The sequence below is a fragment of the Protopterus annectens genome, chromosome 6.part0 (genome assembly GCF_019279795.1).
Source record: "Protopterus annectens isolate FY-2018-M chromosome 6.part0, PAN1.0, whole genome shotgun sequence".
NCBI lineage: Eukaryota > Metazoa > Chordata > Ceratodontiformes > Protopteridae > Protopterus > Protopterus annectens.
In genome coordinates this window covers 403,494,133-403,516,258 of record NC_056737.1, presented here as the reverse complement: position 1 = coordinate 403,516,258, position 22,126 = coordinate 403,494,133, and the positions used below count along the sequence as shown (strand labels likewise).

General features: G+C 41.0%; 1 protein-coding gene across 1 annotated transcript in view; it reads right to left on the bottom strand.

Moving 5' to 3' along the window:
• Nucleotides 1–22,126, bottom strand: part of BUB1B (BUB1 mitotic checkpoint serine/threonine kinase B) — a 1,687,592-nt gene that overhangs the window by 1,017,771 nt on the left and 647,695 nt on the right. The window contains exon 10 of the mRNA XM_044074144.1: nt 20,878–21,005. Coding sequence (XP_043930079.1) covers nt 20,878–21,005 — 128 coding nt within the window. The remainder of the gene's footprint in view (nt 1–20,877; nt 21,006–22,126) is intronic.

Sequence of the window (22,126 nt, the reverse complement as noted above, 5' to 3'; positions counted from 1 at the left end):
GCTCTGGTAGAATGAGGTCTTACTTTGCTGGGAAGTTGCTTGTTTTGGGATTTGTAGGTGAATGTGATGCAATCTGACAACCATCAGGAAAGAGTGGTCTTAGTAACTGGAGCACCTTTTTTGCAGTCCGAGAAGGACACAAATAACCGGTCAGACTTTCTAAAGTCCTTTGTTTTGTGCAAGTAGAAATGTAATTGCCTATGTACATCTAGTTGTTGTAACATATATTCTGCCTTACTGCCATACTGGGGGGGGACGGGGGACTGTTAAGTCTATGGATTGGTTTAATTTTGATTCTGAGCATACGTTTGGAAGAAAGGACAAATTTGTATGAAGTCAGACTCTGTCCTTGTGGAACAGCATATATGGGGGTTTGATAGACTGCTTGTAACTCTGAAACCCTCCTAGCTGAAGTGATATCTATTAAGAAAACCATCTTCCAAGTTAAGAACTTCAAGTCACAGGATGATGCAGGCTCAAAGGGGGAAGAATCATTCGGGATAATATAAAACTCAGGGTCCACGGCGGTAGATGTGGTTTAATAGGCAGTCTCAAAAGAATGGTACCTCTCAAGAAGGCTTTGCAAAGTCTGTGTGACATAACGTTTGGCCCCGCTTCTCCTAAATGGAAATTAGAGATTACTGCTAATTTAACTTGAATAGTAGCTGCAGCTGCCCTGTCATGAAATAGCTTCGCTAAGAACTCCAGTATAGAAAATATAGGTGCAGAGAAAGGGTCGATATGATTTTCCAAGGCCCAGGAGGAAAATCTTTTCTATTTCCTGACTTATAATTTTCTCATAGAAGCTTTATGAAAAGATCAGGTAGCCTGGCTATGTTTGGAATTGGAGCAGCCAGGCTGTCAGCTTGAGTGATTGAAGAGATGGATGGAGCATTCTCGACGGATGGGTCAAAAGGTTTGGAACCAAGTCCAGAATCCAAGGCTCCTCCTGAAGATGAGGTCACAGGAAAGGGAACCAGATCTGACGAGGGCAATAAGGGGCGACAGGTATTAAGGTCCTTCCCAATATGCTGGCTTTCTGAAGAACTTTGGGTATCAATGGGAAGGGAGGTAAGGCATACAGGAGACCAGAGGGCCAATCGTGTACAGGTGCATCCCTTTGGGATGCCCACAGGAGGAGGGATAAGGGTAAGGTAGCTGCTGCATTTGGCGTTCATGGACGTGGCAAAAAAGTCATAGCAAGGCTGGCTCCGTTTTCAGAAAATCATTTCCGCTAGGTCATGTTTTAGGGACCACTCGTGAGGCATCAGAATTGCCCTGTTGAGTTTGTCTGCTTTCATGTTGGATTTCCCCTGGATGTGCACTGCTACCAAAAAGCGTTGGGAGGAGGTTGCCCACTGCCATGCTATCCAGTCCTGCTGTTAAAAGGGGCTAAGATCTGGTTTCCCCCTTGCTTGTTTATATAACACATGACCGACATATTGTCTGTTTATATTGCAATCGTTCCAAGCGGAAGAGAATCTTGAAATGCCTGCAATGCTAAAAGCACCCCTCTCAACTCTAGGACATTGATATGCAAGTGGGCCTCGTGATCCTGCCATGCTTCTTGGACCGTCCTTCCCTGATAATGCCCCCCCAATCTGGGAAACATCTGTTGTCATTGTGGCTGTAGGCTGTGGCAGAACAAAGGGCCGACCTAAAGTCATTTGAGTGGAGTGAAGCCAGCAACGAAGGTCTTTCCTGCAGAATTCTATATCAAAATTTGGTGGGACATGGGTAGTTCCTGCATGGACCACTGAGTGAATAGCAGCCGCTGAAGAATTCTCATATGCACCCACGTTAATTGGATCACAGTTATTGCTGCTGCCATGGTACCTAGTACTTTTAGAGCTGTTCTTGCTTGAATCTTCTTCTTGAAAAGAAGGATTAAGACCCAACGTCGAAGGACATGAACTCTTTATGGGGGAAGCTTTGCCATCATTTTTGTGGTGTCTAGATCTGCTCCTATAAAAATGATACGCTGAGATGGCAATAAGGAAGATTTTTCGTAGTTTATTGTGATCCCTAAACGGGACCAGAGTTTCAATGTGGTGACTCTTGCTTTTATTAGTAGATGCTCGGTGGTAGAAGTTGGGACCCAGTCGTCTAGGTATGGAAATGCTCAGAATCCTAAACGTCTCAGGCGAGTTGTAACTATTGCCATACATTTGGTGAACAGTCTGGGGGCTGTAGTGAGACCAAAAGGGCAGAGCTCGAAACATATAGTGACTGGCTCTCAGCCGAAACTGGAAATGACTCCTGGATTGCCTGTCCATGTTTATGTAGTAGTACGCATCCTGGAGATCTATAAAGCACATCCAATCATCTTTTCCCAGGAAAGGGAGAATTGACTGCAGTGTTACCATCTGGAACCTTGACTTTTTTTACTGCTTTATTCAGCTTACTGAGATCCAAGATGGGTCCCCAGTCCCCTGTTTTCTTTGGAACTAAAAAAAACCTTGAGTAAGTTCTGGATCCTGTCTGGTCTGCGGGGACTATTTGGATGACTCTTTTTTCTAGCAACCTATATATTTCTAGTGTTGCCGGTTTCCTGTGACTGGGTGGAATGTCTGAAATGTTTCTGATGTGTGGAGTGGGAAAGGAAAAGGGTACGGAGTAACCTCTGGATAGGATGCTTTGTAACCCATTTGTCTTTTGTGATTTTTAGCCAGGCTTCTGGGTACAAAGATAAGTGATCCCAGACTGCCTCCAGAAATGGACAGATGAGTCTCCTTTCAGGAGCGCTGAAAGGGGTTGCCCAAGGAAGGATTCCCTGTCTTCCTGGTTTTGCAGACCCCCTCTGTTGCATGGTCGGCATCTTCCATTATTGCTTTCACCTCTGCCCCTAAAGGAAGAATCACCACGTGCATCTTGAGAAACTCTCTGGGATTTCCGGAACCATATTTTTCCTCCCTTTTGAACTTTTGGATAGGGTCTAGAAGGTAGGGAAAAATGGACTCCTATATCAGAGAAAGTTTTTTCTTCCTGTTCACATCTGATTAGTGTGTCTTTGACTTTGGGCCCGAATAAGGATGAGACATCGAAGAGGGCATTAACAAAAGAAGACTTAAAAGGTTCACAAAGTTACACAAGCGCATCTATGAATGCCTCCTTAGGGAAATTCCTGAACCCACTGCCCTACTTGCTCCATCAGCTGCATAAGAAAAGAGTCTCATGGAGGAGCTTACCACTGAATTAAAGGTGGAGAGCTGGAAGGAAACTATTTGATACCCCGTAGCTACTGAACCTTGGAGATTATCTCCTAGCTCCTTCAGGATGTTTCTCTGTAACCTGGTAAAATATGTGAGATAATTCAAGGACCTGAGTGAAAAGGTCACTGAAGAGAAAGTGCGTTTTCCATATCTTTCCATTGTATGAGACTCTTTGTTCAGAGGATGGACAGAAGAGGACGTCTCTGACAGTTACTTCTTGGTGGCCGCCACCACCACCATAGCATCTATCGGGACACCTTTAGAAAGGAAAGTTTTATCCTCAGGGATGCGATGAATTTATTTGGCCTCAGAGGGACAGGCTCCACCGAATCTGGAGTCTCCCACACCTTTTGACAAACTAGGTCCAGGAGTTCATCGAAAGGCAGACACCCCCAAATGGTGGAAGGGCGAGCTCCCAAGGCCTTCAGGTAGACAGACTCCTCCTCAGAAGGGTTGTTGGGCTTCCAGCCACCTCTCTGCTTAAGTATCTCTAGGATAAAATAAAACAGTTCGATCACAGCCACAAAACACAGCAACCACCTCAGGCCTTGGATAATCCAATTTATTCACCGACTAAGCGCTTTCACCAAATTAATGGCTTCATCAGAGTCAGTGTAACAAACAAAAAGCACAACTTATATACTATCAATGCAAATTACTTAATCGTCAATTAATTAATTAACTAGTTAAATACAATTAAACTTAATTAATAACCTCACAATGTCACAATCCTTGTGAAATCTGACATTATAAATTCCTAACTTTGAAATAACATTAGTTAAACTAAAATAAATGTATGTAAAACACATTCATTAATAAGTATATATATATACACTTGTACCTTGTACTACATTGTTGTTTAAAATAAAAATCTACAACATTAAAAATTCCTAACAGTTTTTTAAACAATGCATGCATCAAATGCAATACAAATTAATAAAATGAATATTCTCATCTTATCATACTGTTTCATTATCCATTATTAGTTGTTTCACTTTAGTACTTGTGCCCTATGTTTTTATATAATACTAGGTGCTTCTGTATTACCTGTTCAATCGATAGTTTCCAATCTCGATGAAACCCGGGGGGATATGTCTATTGGTTTGAACAACATGAATGAGGATTTAAATTCTAGCTCAGTTTGTAACTTGAACAAGGGGGTGGGGGTGTACATGGAGGGTTTATGTACTATTAGTCATGATATTTCGAGTCATGATATGGCACTTGAGTCTGATGGATTAATCGAAGCTGAAATTGAAATGTATAACTGTAGTGAAGTTGATATGAATTGTATTAGTATAAACACAAATTCAACTTGTCAAATTCTTCACAAGAGAGAATTTTTCATTTATAATTACACAGAAAGGGAAATCAATGATGTTTATTTTCAGCTATTCACAAAGGGTATTAATTTTGTACCCTGTTTCAGACTAGATGTAGCACAATTGTTGATCAACTTGAGGCTTTTTACAAGGAGACTAAATTTAGAAATGTTCTTTCACAATAATCCTAGCAATTTTTTGAATGCTGAAACGTCTGGTCACAAGACACCCACAAGGAAAAGTACTTTTATTCCACCACCTTTTGCTGAGGTTGTGGCCTTAAAAAAATTTTTGGAATTTGAATTTAGGAAAATATGTAGTGATAGTTTCACATGGATTGATAATTTAACATCACAAGAAAGGATGCTCTTAAAAGAGTTGAAGAATTCCAATTTTATCAGGTGTATGAAACCTGATAAGGGTGGTGGGATGGTGTTAATGAATAAGCTAGACTACATTGCAGCCATGTTAACTATTTTGGATGACTTTGAAACATATTCGAGGGTTTCGAGGAATGAAATCAACGTAGCCTATAAAAGGATTGATACATATTTGTGGGATGCCTTGTTTCAAGGGGCCATTTCTGAGACAGAATATGATTTTTTGATGGTGAAGAACCCAGCCTTACCAAAAATTTTTGGTATTCCCAAGGTCCACAAAGGAGTAGCCAATCTGCAGTTTAGGCCTATAGTAGCAGCAAGGGGTTCAAAAACTGAACCCCTGGCCTCCTTTGTGGACTTTATTTGTAAGAAGGTATTTGATGGGGTCCCTCATGTTTTGAGGGACTCATGGCATTGTTTGGAGAGGTTGAGGGAAGTCAAAGAAGATAGTAGTGTATACAGTTTTTTGTCAATTGATGTGGTGAATTTATTCTCTTCTATCCCACACAAGGAAGGTTTGGACATGTTCCGTGAGGGATTGTTGCTGAGTAACAAAGTTGACAAGGACAGGATCAATTTGATCTGTGATTTAATGGAACTGGTCCTACTGAATAATTTTATTGGTTTTGAGGGTGAACTATATCAGCAACGTTCAGGAGTAGCAATGGGGGCTAGGTGTGCCCCCATTTTCGCGAACATGGTTCTTTGGATGTGGGAAAGAACTTATGTTTTTCCATCTAGTTTTATGACAAACATCATTCTTTATAACAGGTTCTTAGATAACCTGCTTATTATTTGGAAAGGTGATGAACCTCAGGCCAAAGAGTTCATCGATTATCTGAACTCTACTACTAGTTTTTTCAAATTTACGTTTCATTGGGAGAAGGATAGCATAAATTTTCTAGATATAGCTATTACCAAGAACGGGGTAGGATTATCCAGTTCTATTTATAGGAAAGAAAGCTATTCGAACTCACTTCTACACTTTAAAAGTTGTCACCCGTACCACCAGAGGAAGGGTGTTGCCAAAGGGCAGATGGTGCGTTTATCAAGATTGGTGAGTGAAGATGAGCTATTTAAGCAGGAGATGTTCAAATTGATAGGGATGTTGATGGACAGGGGTTATCCTCTCAGATTGTTATTAAAGCTAAAAAGGGATGTGCTTAGACTAAGGGGTTCGCGATATTTACCAATTTTGTCGGGAACAAGCGAAGTGTTTAAAGGCCAGGATGAAGTTGAAAGGTCCAAGGTGGTTGGAGCCTGTTTTGTTTTAAAATTTAACGAAAGAAGTGACGATATTGTCAAGGTGTTACACAGAATGTGGGAGTATTGTCTTAGTGATTCTACAAAAGGGGTGTTGGGTGCCAACCCGAAGATAGTTTACAGCAAAGGTGACAACATTAAAAGCATCATGGAGTGTGAGACCAAGAGCAGGGTACCTAGGATGTCCAAGTGTGGCTACTGTAGATATTGTAGGTATATAGCAGAAGGCCCATATGTGTGTATCAAGGGGTGGGGGCACACATTGCCATGTCCTGGCAAATGCAATTGTAACACAATGAACTTGGTATATGTGGCCTCATGCTCAACCTGTGATGCTTTTTATATTGGCATGACAACCCGTAGGTTGCGTGAAAGAATTGTGGAACACGTGAGAGCAATTAAGAAGAAGGATTTGCACAATGCACTTTATATCCATAGTGGGAACTGCAAAGATTTCAAGAAGTTTTTATTTTTCATTATAGACAGGGTTATGTTTGACCAAGGAGGGGACATTAGTAATAAAGTTGCTTTATTGGAGACGAAGTGGCAGTTGAGGCTTAATGCCACCAGGTACCCTGGCATTAATGATCATATCTCCTTGAAACCTTTTTTGAAATTTAGGGCTAGTATTATATAAAAACATAGGGCACAAGTACTAAAGTGAAACAACTAATAATGGATAATGAAACAGTATGATAAGATGAGAATATTCATTTTATTAATTTGTATTGCATTTGATGCATGCATTGTTTAAAAAACTGTTAGGAATTTTTAATGTTGTAGATTTTTATTTTAAACAACAATGTAGTACAAGGTACAAGTGTATATATATATACTTATTAATGAATGTGTTTTACATACATTTATTTTAGTTTAACTAATGTTATTTCAAAGTTAGGAATTTATAATGTCAGATTTCACAAGGATTGTGACATTGTGAGGTTATTAATTAAGTTTAATTGTATTTAACTAGTTAATTAATTAATTGACGATTAAGCAATTTGCATTGATAGTATATAAGTTGTGCTTTTTGTTTGTTACACTGACTCTGATGAAGCCATTAATTTGGTGAAAGCGCTTAGTCGGTGAATAAATTGGATTATCCAAGGCCTGAGGTGGTTGCTGTGTTTTGTGGCTGTGATCGAACTGTTTTATTTTACCTTTATCCTGTTTTTTGGATTTTTGTTTGTGAGTATCTCTAGGATGTCTGCAAAGGACACATCCTCAGAGTGCGACTGTGGGGACCCTTCGGACTAATCTATGTCTGTGTCAGATGTGATGGACTCCTCTGGAAAGTCCAGATGCTTCCTTTTGCATAATCTCTTGCAAAGGACCTCTCCAGAAGGCTATTCTGGAGAGGTTTCAGAAGAGAGGGGTTCACCCAATGGGGCATCCTGAGGTCGTGGATCTCTGTGTCTGTGTGGATACAACTGTGCTGAGACGGACACCGGTGTCTTTAGGGGAGGAATGACAGGATCCAAGAGTGGAGCCACCCAAGGGGACAGCGGTCTCAGCATCGTCTCAAAGGCCCCCACCTATGATCCAAGGAAGTTCCCAGCTCCGAAGAACTAGAAGGCATCCCAGGCACCAAAGGGGTTGGCTCAGAGACAGATGTAGGAGCAGAGCTCATCCATGCCTAAGCCCCAAGAGGCAAGTTTGGATCTGAAAAATGTCCGATCCAGCTGTCCTCCCCAGACCCGACCAGAGAACGTCAGCTCCTAGACTCCTCGAGCTCAGACGGCACCGAGGAAGTTGGAACGGTAGTTGGGACCAAAGATCTTGAGACAGGTCCCGTCTCTGACGGTTCCACTATGATCAGCTCCATGCACTCCAGCTCTGAGGCCCCAAGTCTGGTCGGAGGATGAACCAATGGTAAAAGGGCAGGTCTAGTTGGTTCTGAAACTCTCTGGGTCAGCTCGACAAAATATTTGGCTAATGCTGGTGTCCTCAAAAAAGTTTCTACACCACGCAATCCACATAGTCACCTGAAAGGCTCCTGGAGGATTGAGAGAAAGGAGCAGGAGATCTTGAAGCTTACAAGATTGGTTATCTTAATGATGGAGAAACTGGCTCCAGTTCTGGGGACCGTCTCCAAGCTTGAAACACCAACGGTTCCAATACAGAAGGAGTTGAGAAGTGGTTTCTCAGACCCAACAGATTTCAGGTCCAGTGAGGAAATTTTTGCCAATTTCTTAATCTGTTCTGAGTGATCTGATGAAGTGGAAGAGGATCTTTTTCCAGGTTTCTCAGATTTAGTAGAAGGTGAAGGGGTCTGTTTTGTAGGACTCTGACCTTCTACTATGGCCTCTGAAAAGAAAGTCTTCAATAACCCCTTAATTATTAACTTATTCTTCCTTTCAAGAAGGACCCTGAAACTAAATGAATGGCAAATAGAACAAGAATTTTGTAAGTGTATTGCTCCAAGGCAGTACACACACACACACACACACACACAGTATGACCATCAGTTATCAATATTTTCTGAGTGAACTTTGAACACTTTTTAAACCCCGAGGGTTTAGTATCTTTTTGTTTAGACATGTTAATAGCAAAAAACAACTTAACACCACAACTACTATGTAAATATGAAAAAAACACTAAGGGAAAAGCCCTCTAACTAAAAACTAAAACAAGCTAGCTTGGTGGATAAAGGAAACACCAGAAAATAAACAGTTTTTTTTTTTACAAGCTTGACAAAGTTAACAGAAAGAATATACAACACACACACAGGGAAAAAAGCCCTCTAACATTAACGGGCTGAGCATCTCTCTAACCTATACGAGCTAACTTAAACCAATTTACTTAACTAAAACAGACAGAAATGGAAGAAAACGCAGTTTACATAAACAGGGCTAGAAAAAACCCTCTAACTTAAATATATATGTTTAACTAACTATCAACAATCCAAATTTGAACAGTTCAAAAAACAATGCACCTAAAGAAAAAAACAGTTATTTAAAACACACAGAGAAAAGCTGGGATAGGGAAGGAAAAAATAGATCTTGAGATTGACGACGGCCACAGTAAACAGCAAAATAACGAATGCAGTCAAAAAACTGTTAAAAGAAGCAAGTAATTAAACTAAGCTAAACTACTATTTTAATCTCAAAAAGGGAAGGAGACTATTAAATTTAGAAGGAAATAAACGATTTAAGGAAAATCACTTAGCCAGAGCCAGTGTGAAACACCCGATCTGTTTAGCGGCAAATGAGATCTGGGGAATTCCCTAGGGCATAATGAGATAAGGTGCAAGCCATGAGCTAAAGACCCTTTTGTAAATGGCTGAGGATCGGTTCTGAGTCTAACCAGTACAGAATGAAGGTGAGATAGGACAAAATCACATTTATTTTCTTCCTCTGACTCATAAAAGAGATGAGAAGTAACCTTATTTTTTTCTGTTCTTAACAAAAGCCATCCTAGAAGCAGATTCTTACATTATTATCTTACATAATTTCCACTGCTTTCGAAACTAAATCAAACTTCTCCTTCTACTATCTTACTAACAATAAATACACCAGGAGAAGACCTGGATGATCGGGGTATTGACATTTAATCTCTGGATACCAACTCTTATGGCATATAGATTACCAAGCATCTATCAATATGCAACAGACAGCTTATATATGGACATCTGCCCTACTAATGTCCAGACCATGGACATCTCAACAGATGTCCCAGCAATCCCTGGATATCTCAACCCCAATTTCAAGAAAGTGTGCTAGCTCCAATGGTGTACGGAGACCATATCAATGGGTTGGGTGCCTAATGGGGCAATCATGACAAGGGAGAAAAGAAAAATGACGAGGAAAGCTCTGGGGAAGGGGGGATAGATTGCTGGGGATGTATGGCTAAACTGCAAAAAGTATCACTACCACCATGGCATAAAGCATAAAACGTAAATTTAATGAAGAAAAAAAAAAGTACAGTTTTGTACCTACCATAAATATAGATGTCCGATAGACATGCAACTGCAGTCATAACATGTGGGTTGTCCTGCCTCAGGCAGCCCTCGGTCGGCCGGATTCCAAAGTCTGGGTCAGACGTCGGCTGATGTCGCATTTCTCTCAGACGTCAGAGCGGCTAGAGTATATAAGCATCAGCCGACGCCATTTTCTTCAGTGTTTCTTGCCCCAGATGCCAGGTGCCCTCCAAGGAAGGCTGTAATCAAATTGGAAGACAAAAACAGGATTCCAGACAAATAAATGAGCAATAAAACAAATACACCATAACAGATATCCCCAGCTAAGAGTAGTGGACCCTAGTCATAGAGGGGTATGGAGGGAGGGAAAATCCGACTGCAGTTGCATGTCTATCGGACATCTACATTTATGGTAGGTACAAAACTGTACTATGTCCTTCAAGAATGCAACTGCAGTCATAACATGTGGGTAGAATACCATAGCTTAGCTGGGGGAGGAGGAATGCTCTAGGAAAAAGATGGTGTGGCAATCAAACCCTGCAGGACTGCCGAAGCAAAGCCTGCTCTGGATCTGGAGTATAGAGGGAGATTGTAGTGTTTGGAGAATGTATGCATGGAGCTCCATGTAGCAGCTTCTAGAATGTCCTTAGTAGGCACCCCTCTTAAGAATGCTGTAGAGGTGGCTGTAGCTCTGGTGGAGTGTGGTCTGACATTGGCTGGAACAGTCTTTCCATGAAAGGAATAACAGAATCTGATGCAATGTCCAATCCATTTTGAAATGGTATGTTTTGAAATTGCTTTTCCTTGGACTGCAGGGGCGTAAGCTACAAAAAGTTGTTCAGACTTCCTACTGGCCTTGGTTCTGTCCAGGTAGTATCGAAGTTGTCTGTGAATGTCCAAGGTATGCAACAGTCTTTCCCCCTTATTCTCAGGATTGGGGAAGAAAGCAGGCAGATGAATGGCTTGATGTAAAGAAACCCTAGATACCACCTTTGGCATAAAAGTAGGGTTGGTCCTTAATGAAACCCTGTCTCTGTGGAAAATTATGAACGGTGGTATTGCCATTAGGGCCTGTAGTTCCGAAACCCTTCTTGCTGAGGTAATTGCCAACAGGAAAGCTGTCTTCCATGAGAGAAATTGCAAGTCAACTGAAGCTGCTGGCTCAAATGGAGGTAGAGTCAGTTTTTCTAGGACAAAATTGAGGTCCCAGGCTGGCACTGGGGCCTTCCTTGGTGGCTTTATGTTCTTGATTCCCCTGAGGAATTGCCTTAGTAAAGGGTGTGAAAAAACAGGAGGATCAGTGTTGTATCTAGCTGAAATAGCAGATGCATGTATCTTTATGGAAGAATATGAGAGGCCGTTCTTTAACATATCTGCCAAATATTCCAAGATGAGTGGGATGTTCAACAATGATGCATCATGCCCCTTGCTGGTATTCCAATTGCTGAATCTTTTCCACTTTGCTAAGTAAACCTTTCTGGTGGATGGTCTTCGAGCCTCTGTTAGTATCCGCTGAACTTCCTTGGAGAGAGATAGGTTGAAGCTATTTGTGGGATCTCCCAGGCTGTTAGCTGCAGTGTCTGAAGGTTTGGATGCACTGTTTCGAAATTGTGTTGAGTCAAAAGTAGGGAACATTGAGGAAGGGCCCACCTCCTGGTGTGACATATGCTCCGTAGTAGTGGGTACCAGTGTTGTCTTGGCCAGTCCGGAGCTATTATGATTCCCTTGGGTCTCTCTGCTTTGATCTTTAGTAATACTGAGGTCATCAGTGGCAGAGGTGGGAATGCATAGATTGTTAGGAAGTTCCAATTGAATGAGAGAGCATCTATTTTCCAAGCTTTTGGATGGTATGTCCTTGTGCAGAATTTTGGTAGAAGATGGTTGAGGTGAGAGGCAAATAGGTCCACTTCTGGCCTGCCCCATGTCGAGGTGATTTGTGTGAAGACCTTCGGATGTAACCTCCACTCGTGTGGATCTGTGAAATTCCTGCTTAGGCTGTCCGCCAACACATTGTCTTTGCCTGGAACAAACTGGGATTGTAACTGGATGTTTAGGCTCAGTGATTTCTCCCAAAGATGCATTGTCAGTCTGCAAAGGGGGTAAGAGTGGGTGCCCCCTTGCTTGTTTATGTACCACATCACAGTGGTGTTGTCTATCTGTATCAGTAAATGGCCTTGCTGAAGTTGATGTTGAAAGGCCTCGATGGCATGCATTACTGCCAGCATTTCCTTTTGGTTTATATGCAAATGTGTTTCCTTTGGAGACCATTGTCCTTGTATACACCTGCCTTCCATGTGCGCCCCCCATCCAAGGTCTGAGGAGTCTGTGGTCATGGTCTGTGTTATCTGTGGTTTTTTGAATGACATACCTGTGTTTGCCTGGCTCACCGAGGCCCACCATAGGAATTCCTTTTGTAGGCATGGAATGAGCGGTATGTTTGCCTCCAAGTTGTTGCTGTGTTGAGACCAAATGCTTTTTAGGTACCATTGAAGCTTTCTCATGTGTAGTCTTGCTAATGGAACCAGGAGAATGCAGGATGCCATGTAACCCAGGGCCTGCAGGAATCTCCTTGCAGTCATCTGGGTGAGTTTTGCTAAACCTTTGAAGTAATGAGTTAACTTTTCTTGCTTGTCTTCTGTCAGGTAAGCCATTTGAGAGGCTGTGTCTAGTTTGGCTCCTAAGAAGATTATTTGCTGGGATGGCTGCAGTCTTGACTTTTGGAAGTTGACTGTGTATCCCAGAGCTTGAAGTAATCGTATGACATAATCCAAGTTTTTTGTCAACATCAATTTGTCGTCCGCTTGTATGAGGCAGTCGTCCAGGTACGGGTAAATTTGTATCCCCTGGAGCCTGCAATGAGCAATTACTGAAGCTAGGCATTCTGTGAATACTCTGGGCGCAGTAGATAAGCCAAATGGCAATGCTGAGAATTGATAATGCTCTGGCCCTGCAAGAAATCTGAGGTATCTTCTGCAGCTGTGTCTGATAGGGACATGCAGGTATGCCTCCTTGAGGTCCAGAGTAATCAGCCAAGACCCCTTGCCCAGCATGGGAAGGAGTTGCTGTAGAGTCAGCATTTTGAACTTTGGTACTATGAGAAAGGTGTTTAATGCGGACAAGTCCAGTATTGGTCTCCATTGAGATTCTTTTCTTGGAACAAGGAACAGTCTTGAGTAAAATCCCTGGTCTTGTTCTTGTTGTGGAACTCTTTCTATTGCTTTCATCCAAGTCAGCAGAGTGATTTGCTAGATAGCCTCTGCCCTCTGGTTTTGTGGTAGGTTTGGCATGCCTTGTTTTCTTGGCAAGGTATGAAAATGGAACCTGTACCCTCGGTCTATAATGTCCAAAATCCATTTGTCCTTTGTCAGTCTGTGCCAATTTTCTGCAAACAGAGATAATTTCCCGCCCAAGGGAGCTTCTATTTGTTCCCTGGTAGGCGGTAGTAGAGGAAAGTCATTGAGATTGTGGTTGTGGGGCAGGTAAAACCCCTGCGTCACTTCTTTGGTTTCCTGGCTGCCATTGTCGTCCCCTGTAAGGGCCTCTGTATTGGCCTCTTCCTCGGCCACGTCTGTTCTTACCCTTTGAAACTTTTCTGGATTAGGAAAGGACCAGTTTTTGAAGGCCAATTCCTACTGAATCTGGGGCGTTGAACCTGGAGGAAATCTTTCACCGTCTGAACTGATTTTGCTTTTTCTTCGATGGTCTTTAACACATCCTTAGCATTAGCACCAAAAAGCTTGTTCTTTTCCAAAGGTGCATCCAGAAGTTTTGCCTTTACATGATCTGGTAGAGGTTGATCTTTTAACCACGCATGTCTACAAATGACTGCCCCTGTCATAGCTGCCCTACATGAAGCTTCCAGTGCATCATATCCACACTGCAGGAAGTGATTGCTTACTTGCTGGGTGTTATGTACAGCTTCCTGCAAAGTCTTCCTGTCTAAAGGATCAGGAGTGGCTAATGTTTTTTGTAAATCATCTAACAGGAAATCCTGATATTGTAACATATGAAAAAGGCAATTCAAAGCTCTCATAGATAAGGTAGTGGATGTGTAAACCTTTTTGCCCCATCTCTCTAATGACCTAGCTTCCCTGTTGGAGGGCAATGGATTTTTAGAGGTGGAAGCTGAAACTCCTTTAGGCCCCTGTGAAATAGTTTCCAAATCAGCAGTATGGGCCCTGAATAAATGGGAATGAGTTTCTGGGACCCTGTAATACCTGTCTGGCTTGGCTGGAGCAGGAGGAAGAGAGTCAGGGGTGGCACTAGAGTCAGAATATAAATCATCCAAAACATCAAGTACAGGAGGAATAGCCAAGGGCCTGTGCTGGGGCTTCTTAAGGAAAGTCCTAAGGCGTTTCCTGGAATCAGAATATTCCTGTCCTTGCCACTTGAAATGTTCCCTCATGGTATGCAGAACTTCCCCAAAAGAAATATCCTCAGGAGGGGAGGCCGAGGGGATGGAATCTTCTGCATCTGAGTCCTCATAGGTCTGGAAGAGCTCTTCTTGGCTATCAGAGTGGACAGAGCCCTCAGAATCTTCATTTGAAGGAATCGGGTCAGAGGGTTCAACCCGGGGCCTTTTATCAGAAGGAGGCTGGGATCCTCTCTCAGGATGGGCCTGTGAACCTAATCATAGAAATTAAGTCAGCAGCCATGGACATAATTTGTGTCTCTGGAGTAGGCTGAGGTAAGGTTTTAGTAATAATATGCTTTGCTTTGCAGGCTGCCTTAGCCCTAGTGTAGGCCTTAATAGACATGGCCATAGGAGGCCTGGCAGCTCCACGTGCAGGAGTGACCTTGTCTACAGCAATGGTCTCGGGCATTTCCTCGGTTTCGGTATCCGGAGGAAAATCGATAACTGGCGTCAGAGTGATGTCCGGAATCGGAGTCGTCGGTAATGCGGTGTCTTCGGTTCGGAGTGGTGGAGAGACCGTCTCAGAGGGAACCAGAGCACTCGCGGTAGGTTTTGGCGTGGAGTCAGTGGTAGATGCGGGCCGAGGATGTCGGTCCCGGTCTTTTCGCTTCTTGGGAGTTTGCGATGTCGGATGTTCCAACGGCATGGTGTAAGCAAATTTATCGCCAAAAAAATCTTCAGTGAACTCCGCCCGGCGCCTGAGAGTGCGCTTGTTGAAGCGAGCACAGGCTACACAGGCCGAGACGTTGTGGTCTGGGCCAAGGCAAGGAAGACAGTAAAAGTGGAAATCCTTATGAGGTATTTGTTTACCACAAGAAAGACAATTGTTAACTTTTTCAGTAATTTCTGACATCGGCTGAGGCAAGAAAAGGTCCCCAACGGGGTACTTAGCTTTTTTGATGACTTCGGTATCGAAGAATACAGGAGCTGACCGACCGGCACTTGCGAACTGCTTCTGCTTCGGGCACCGCGCGGCAAGAAAGACTGAAGAAAATGGCGTCGGCTGATGCTTATATACTCCAGCCGCTCTGACGGAGAGAAATGCGACATCAGCTGACGTCGGACCCAGACTTTGGAATCCGGCCGACCGAGGGCTGCCTGAGGCAGGACAACCCACATGTTATGACTGCAGTTGCATTCTTGAAGGACATCAAGCTAAAGCATAAAAATCCAAGGATATGAACATAAGCAATGAAAGACTGTAACCACAGCACTGCAGGACCCAAAGCCAATTAAGGACTGTACCCCTACAAAGTGCATATACCGCACTCAAAAAAGGTTGAAAAAAACGTATTTAATCCACAAATTGATTAAACGCTTTTGTTTCACCACAAAAACTTCATCAGAATGGTGGTGAAAACAAAAGCGCTTATCAAAATAAGGTATACAAACTTTCTAAGGGTACGGTCCTTTATTGGCTTCGGGTCCTGCAGTGCTGTCGTTACAGTTTTTCGTTGTGTACTTTATCTCAACATTTCTTCAGGCTACTAGTTTTGTTTGTATAAGAAGACATGATCTTTCGGGTACTAACAATAGCCTTCATCAGATCTAATCCATTCATTCTCTATTGGATGAAAACCACGGCTAATCACAGTCAATGATTCAATCCAAGCCCTTTAAAGGCAGGTTTCAATGGAAGGTATATATTAAGTCATGGGGTGTGTCAGCTTGTAGATTTCCTGTCCAATGCACTTCTGCTAACTCAGTTTGTAGAGTTATATCTCCACCCCTAGGCATTTCCTCTGATGACCTGAAGGACCAAAAAAGAAAAAGAATGTGTAGCATTAGTTGAAATAGGTTTCATTAATGGACTTTTGTTATCCCTCAAATGAATGTTGCTCACATGTTTTGATATTCTTTCCTTAAACTGTTAGTCTTGACAACATAAAATCAATCACATTGTTGGCAGCATGTAATTTGTATCACATTCCTGGTCTTACAGCCTGCATAGGTTCATAGTGCATAAAATTTTCTAGTCACAGGTTGAACAGAAACCTGTTTCATAGAGATGAATTAGCAACTTGTGCAAATTCTGCACAGATAGGTACCAATTCTGTTAGACAACACCTGATAATTATAATAATAGGCTTTTAAGATTCTTATTGTTCTTAAAGGAGAAACATGGAACCTTCCCCACTATCTTAATAGCATCATTACAGGTTAAAATCCTCCAGTAATTCTTTATAACATCACAAACATGACAAATATCACTGGAATAAGACAAAATGAATATGATCTATGTACCTCCTTCTTTTTATAGCCTATTTGCATAAACTGATGAGCCAGGGATTTATTTGCTCTTAAAAAATCTTCCTCTTTAGTATGTAGTCTGGAACTCCCTAACACCTGCCCCATTAATACATTATTATAACCAAATTTTTTGAAATTCACTGTGCAACATTCTGACAGTTATATTAACTTTATGGATGTGCCCCTAGAACTTGATAAAGCTGATATCAATACCACTAACTTATTGGACTGCAGCAGTATGCATCCTAATCATGTTTATAATACATTAAAGGGGCAGATGTTAAGGGGTTCCAGACTACATACTAGAGAGGAAGATTTTTTAATAGCAAATCAATCTCTGGCTCATCAGTTTATGCTAAGAGGTTATAAAAAGGAGGTACATAGATCCATCCAGGACACTATAATGCTGTAGTTCCGCTATCCATCTCATTTCATGCTGCTCAGTTCATACTGTAAAATCACCACCTTGAACATTTTCTTTTACTACTTGCAAGACCATAAACAAAAATGAATGCCCTGAGTTTTCAGAAATATGTTTACATAATGGACTCTTCACATCTCCTAACCAAATGACGCTAATATTCTTGGAGATACGTTCCTTTAACTGACAGTTTTACCAAAGTAAAAATATTGACAAGAGATGCATGTCATTCTAGATATATATATATATATATACATGTATATATATATATATATATACATGTATATATATATATATATATATATATATATATATATATATATATCTCATGCACAGTGTCTTTGCAATCCACATACTCATGACATCTGTAGCATCTCCCAGAAACTGAATGTGTAAATTAATTTTCCATTGAAATACATCTACAATTCGAACAGGACTGCATGGAAACGTGCCAACCCTGTATGAATAAACCTTATCCAAGACATTGTTTGCATAGCAAAGCAACTGCTTGACATTCTAACTCAGGACATTAACATTATAACTCAGGACATTAATTTTTGTTTATGGTCTTGAAAGTAGTAAAAGAAAATGTTCAAGATGGTGATTTTGCAATATGAACTGAGCAGCAGGAAATGAGATGAATAGCGGAACTAGAAGCAGACTGGACACCTGGTCTCAATGCCAATTTACCTCTCAAACCTGGCCTTAAGGGGCATATATTGCATAGAAAGCTATGATTGGGTGTAATATAGGCAATGCCTGAATGAAGATACTTTATTCACTTTATGAATATACACATTCCTTAGATCTTCATAATCCTTCAGGATTATAAAGATACTTTGGAAGAGGAACTAAATATATACTGCAAATATTTTAAAATGTTTGGGCTATTTATTTTTTATTATTTATACCTTTATTACTTTTAATGTTTCCACTCATATTATGTCTAATGTATGTAAATTCTGCTACAACACTGTATGATTAGTCGGTTAACAGAACCATAATTTTTATTGGACATTTGACTTTAGTGTGGCCCTATCCATATTGAAACGATGCAGATTCAACTGGAAGACACTGATTGGTCAACTAAAAGAAAGTGTCTGAAAGGAGCCATTTGATTTGTTAAGACTGCTACAACATTATGCAATCAGCTGGATAACAAAGGTATAATTAAACTGGGTAGTTGATTTGAGTGTGAACCTACCCATATTGAAGAGGTGCAGATTCATGTGGAAGACACTGATTGGATAACTAAAAGACAGTATCTGAAAGCAGCTACATTGATTTGCAAGTTTCAACTACAAATGTTTCGTTTTACCTTCAAATGGCAGATCTGAAAAAGGGTTTAACCCGAAAGCACTTACCCTGTCATTTTAAGTTTTTCATTTTTTATTAAATAAGACGTTTACAATAGTCAGCCTGGTGATCACCTTGGTTTTGTATTTCTGTTTTTTTATACATTTTATCCAAGTGCATATCTTTGACTGCTGAACAGTACATTTGTGGATTCTTATATATACAATACACACACATACACATGCACAGATTATATATATATGAGAGAGAGAGAGAGACAAACAGCATGAACAATACATCACCACACAGGTGGGGGCATGCCCCTCATAGCTCTACTGAATGCCCTCTAAGCCCAGCATGTCATGGAACATAGCGATTAAGCAGAAAATCTACATCAAGTCACAGTATTATGGCTTCTTGCCTGTCCCATTCCATCCTGCTTTGCATGGCTGGATTTTACCCATGAGTACGTGTACATCAATAACTGGAGGACTTCCCTGAGAAGCACGCTCTCCTTAACAGGGACCCTTCTGGTCTGGGTCACATGGGTGGGATGTCGGCACAGCATGGGGCCCTTAGAGGATGGTATTATAAGGAGGTGGCAGTGGAGGTCTCATGAAGTCAGTGGCAGCAGTATACTTAAAAAAAAATGTTAATAAAGGTGGAAGTGATAGAAACACGAGTTTCCAGAGCCACGGAGTGTGAACATTTAACAAAAATATATAAGCAAAGATGACTGGGGGGAATTTCCACTCTTAACATTCCAACATATAACACTATCTTTACCACCACAGCAGGTGAAGGTGAAGCACAACTGATTTTTCTATTGAAGCTCTCTCTTTACAAACCAAAGGGCTCTGGTAAATACTGGAAGAGGAGTGAACTTCACCTTATGCGGTAGCTGGACAAGCCACAACTCCAGCAACCACGGTAGGAAAGGTTCCACTCAGTCCAACAGGCCCACAAGATACTGAGGTCTGTTTTTAGACAAGTCCACTACAGACTTCATGGCTTCAGTATATCAGCCTGGCTATGCTTTTCCAAACCAAAATCTTTTGCCTATTAAAAGGCATACAAAATGCCACAGATCTCTAAATTGTGCTATTCCCCCAAAAAAACAAATACTTTAGTTAGTAAATGCTAAGGAGGAATCTGCCTTTTACAAGAGCAGTTGCTGTTCATTTTCTTCTTGGTATGTCATACAAAAATCATCAGGCAGCATTTTTATTGAAAGTGTAGTTAAAAATAAATAAATAAATAAATAAAACTCAGGTACTTAACACTGATGTTTTACATGCAGACCAGGAAACAAATTGCAAGCATTCAAGTCTGTACAGTGTAGCCATTCACTTCAGGCAGTAAATAAGAGCCAAGTGAGGCATACAGCACATTCCTACAAAGTTGGGCTACCTTCTAATGGCCACAGCACATGAATGTTTCCATGTGTCGCTACAAAGAGTGGCTAAAATGTCAACATAGGGCTAGATCATTGATCCAAACCATACTTCCTTCACCAACTGCCATTGCAATCTACGTCTATGCATAACCTAAACTCAAAACTCTGAAACACAGAACTACAATATGAAATATCTAAATCACACAAACTTTTCTAAGAATGGCTTTGCAGCCTTTGCTCTCATGCTGAAAATTGCCAACAAGTCACAATACAAGTAGCAGTTATGGGCGCATCATCTCTATCCATTCACATTTCTCTGTCCCAGAATACCACATTTTGTAAATTTAAGCATCAGATAAAGATATAGATCCTGAAAGATTAAGACTGACTTTGGAATGTTAACCTGCAGGATTAGACGACCACAGTTGCACTTGTTTGTCATATTATCTGGATACCAATGAATGGTTTCCAAGAAAAATGAAGGAAAACAAGCACGCTAAATAGAGAGACAGTCACTGTGTTCCATGACAGAAAAGAGCTGGTGTTGTCCCTTCCTTACTGTAACAAGTCTGACAGTGTCAACCCTAGGTGATCCCACCTCCCACATGCAAACTGTACACAGAGTCAGTGCCTCCAAGCACTGCAGTCCTATTTATTATAGGTTGCAATACCAATATGCAAAGCATGAGCTAAACACCCTGCTAACTAGAGTCTTACCAGCACTGCAAGACGAAACTCAGATGTAAAAGCAAGGAAGGAGCAATACTACATGATCTACTCACTGCTAAGTTAATATCTTAGTCTTTCTGCAGTGCCAAAACACGAACAGTAGTTCTGGTACTGTTCACAGTATGGTGTCACAATTACATATACAACAGTACACAACCATGCGGATACCTAACAACTAAATATACAAAATCTATGTATCTTCACGTTACCGATGTAATAAAATACAAACTAAGCAAGAATTTCAAACACCAGAATAAAGCATGCAAAAACTGCACCTGGGATACACAAGGCACAGATGCCTGCTCTGTCTCTGGATTCTTCTCGGCCAGTTCAAGCTTCTTTTTCATCTCTTGTATCTGACGTTCCATCTCAGCATTCTTTTGCATTATAGCAGCAATTTCCTCTAAAAACAGGTGAAAAAAATACCGTAACAAACAAATATATAAATGTTCTGCCATTTTAAATGCATAAAATTTATTAAATGATATTTATGCAAAGGAAATGAAAATCATTTTCTGTGTGACCCCTTAAGCGCTTTTCGACCGTCATTATACTAACTAGATTTACCTAACAATAAAATGATTGCTATTTTTTAATGCGACTGCTACTGTTATTCTTGTGTAATTCTTTGTTATACCTGTGGCTTGATTTCAGCCATCCTCGTTTTCTCTGAAAAAAGACCAAAAAAGCACACTGCAGTGGAAATTATTCAATTACTGAAATGCAGTAAAATACTTAAAACAAATTCATTCAAATCAACTGACAGAGTCAGCTGTCAGAACATTACCATACTATGAAGCTGCTCAAGAAAGGATTGGAGATTATGGTAAAGTAAAAAAGACTGTGAGGGCACAGACAGAGACAGAAAAGATTTGAAGAAAAAAAAATTGACAGTTTTTGGAATGTATGTATGTAATCAGTCTGCTGTAACAGAATGAAATCTCAAAACAAGTTAGGTGATTTCATGAACACTCCATAACAATGGTAATTTGAGATCCTTTTTCTGATCTCAGGATTCATCTCTCTGTGTGGTCAGCTCGACTGGCATCTTACTAGCCATTAACTATTTTAGCAGTGAAGAATACTTGAAATAACATTCTGTGGCCACTACAGATTGTTGCTTTAAAAATGCAAAGGCAGCACTGAACTCTGTTCATTATTTGGGGCATACATCAACGCCAGGCTGTTTACAAAGGAATGGTACAGATCTTATATACTCTGTACTTTCCCACAGGAAAATGACCAAAGGCTAGCAAAAGTAAACTGTATGCAAAAGTACAACCAGAAGAGAGATGGCAATCTCTCTGCACCTCTATGCCCCTATATATAAGCATAGACTTCGGAAAGAATGCTTTGCTTCGAGGTGCAAGGATTGTGAATTCACTAGACCACATCTGAGTTATCCTTATAGTATGGAAATGTGTCATTAGGGTCAAGAACCTGCACACAATGCAGGCAGAGATACAAACCAAACCTCCCCTTATAACAAGGAGAATTTGGACTGTTATTCAACTCAAAAAGTAC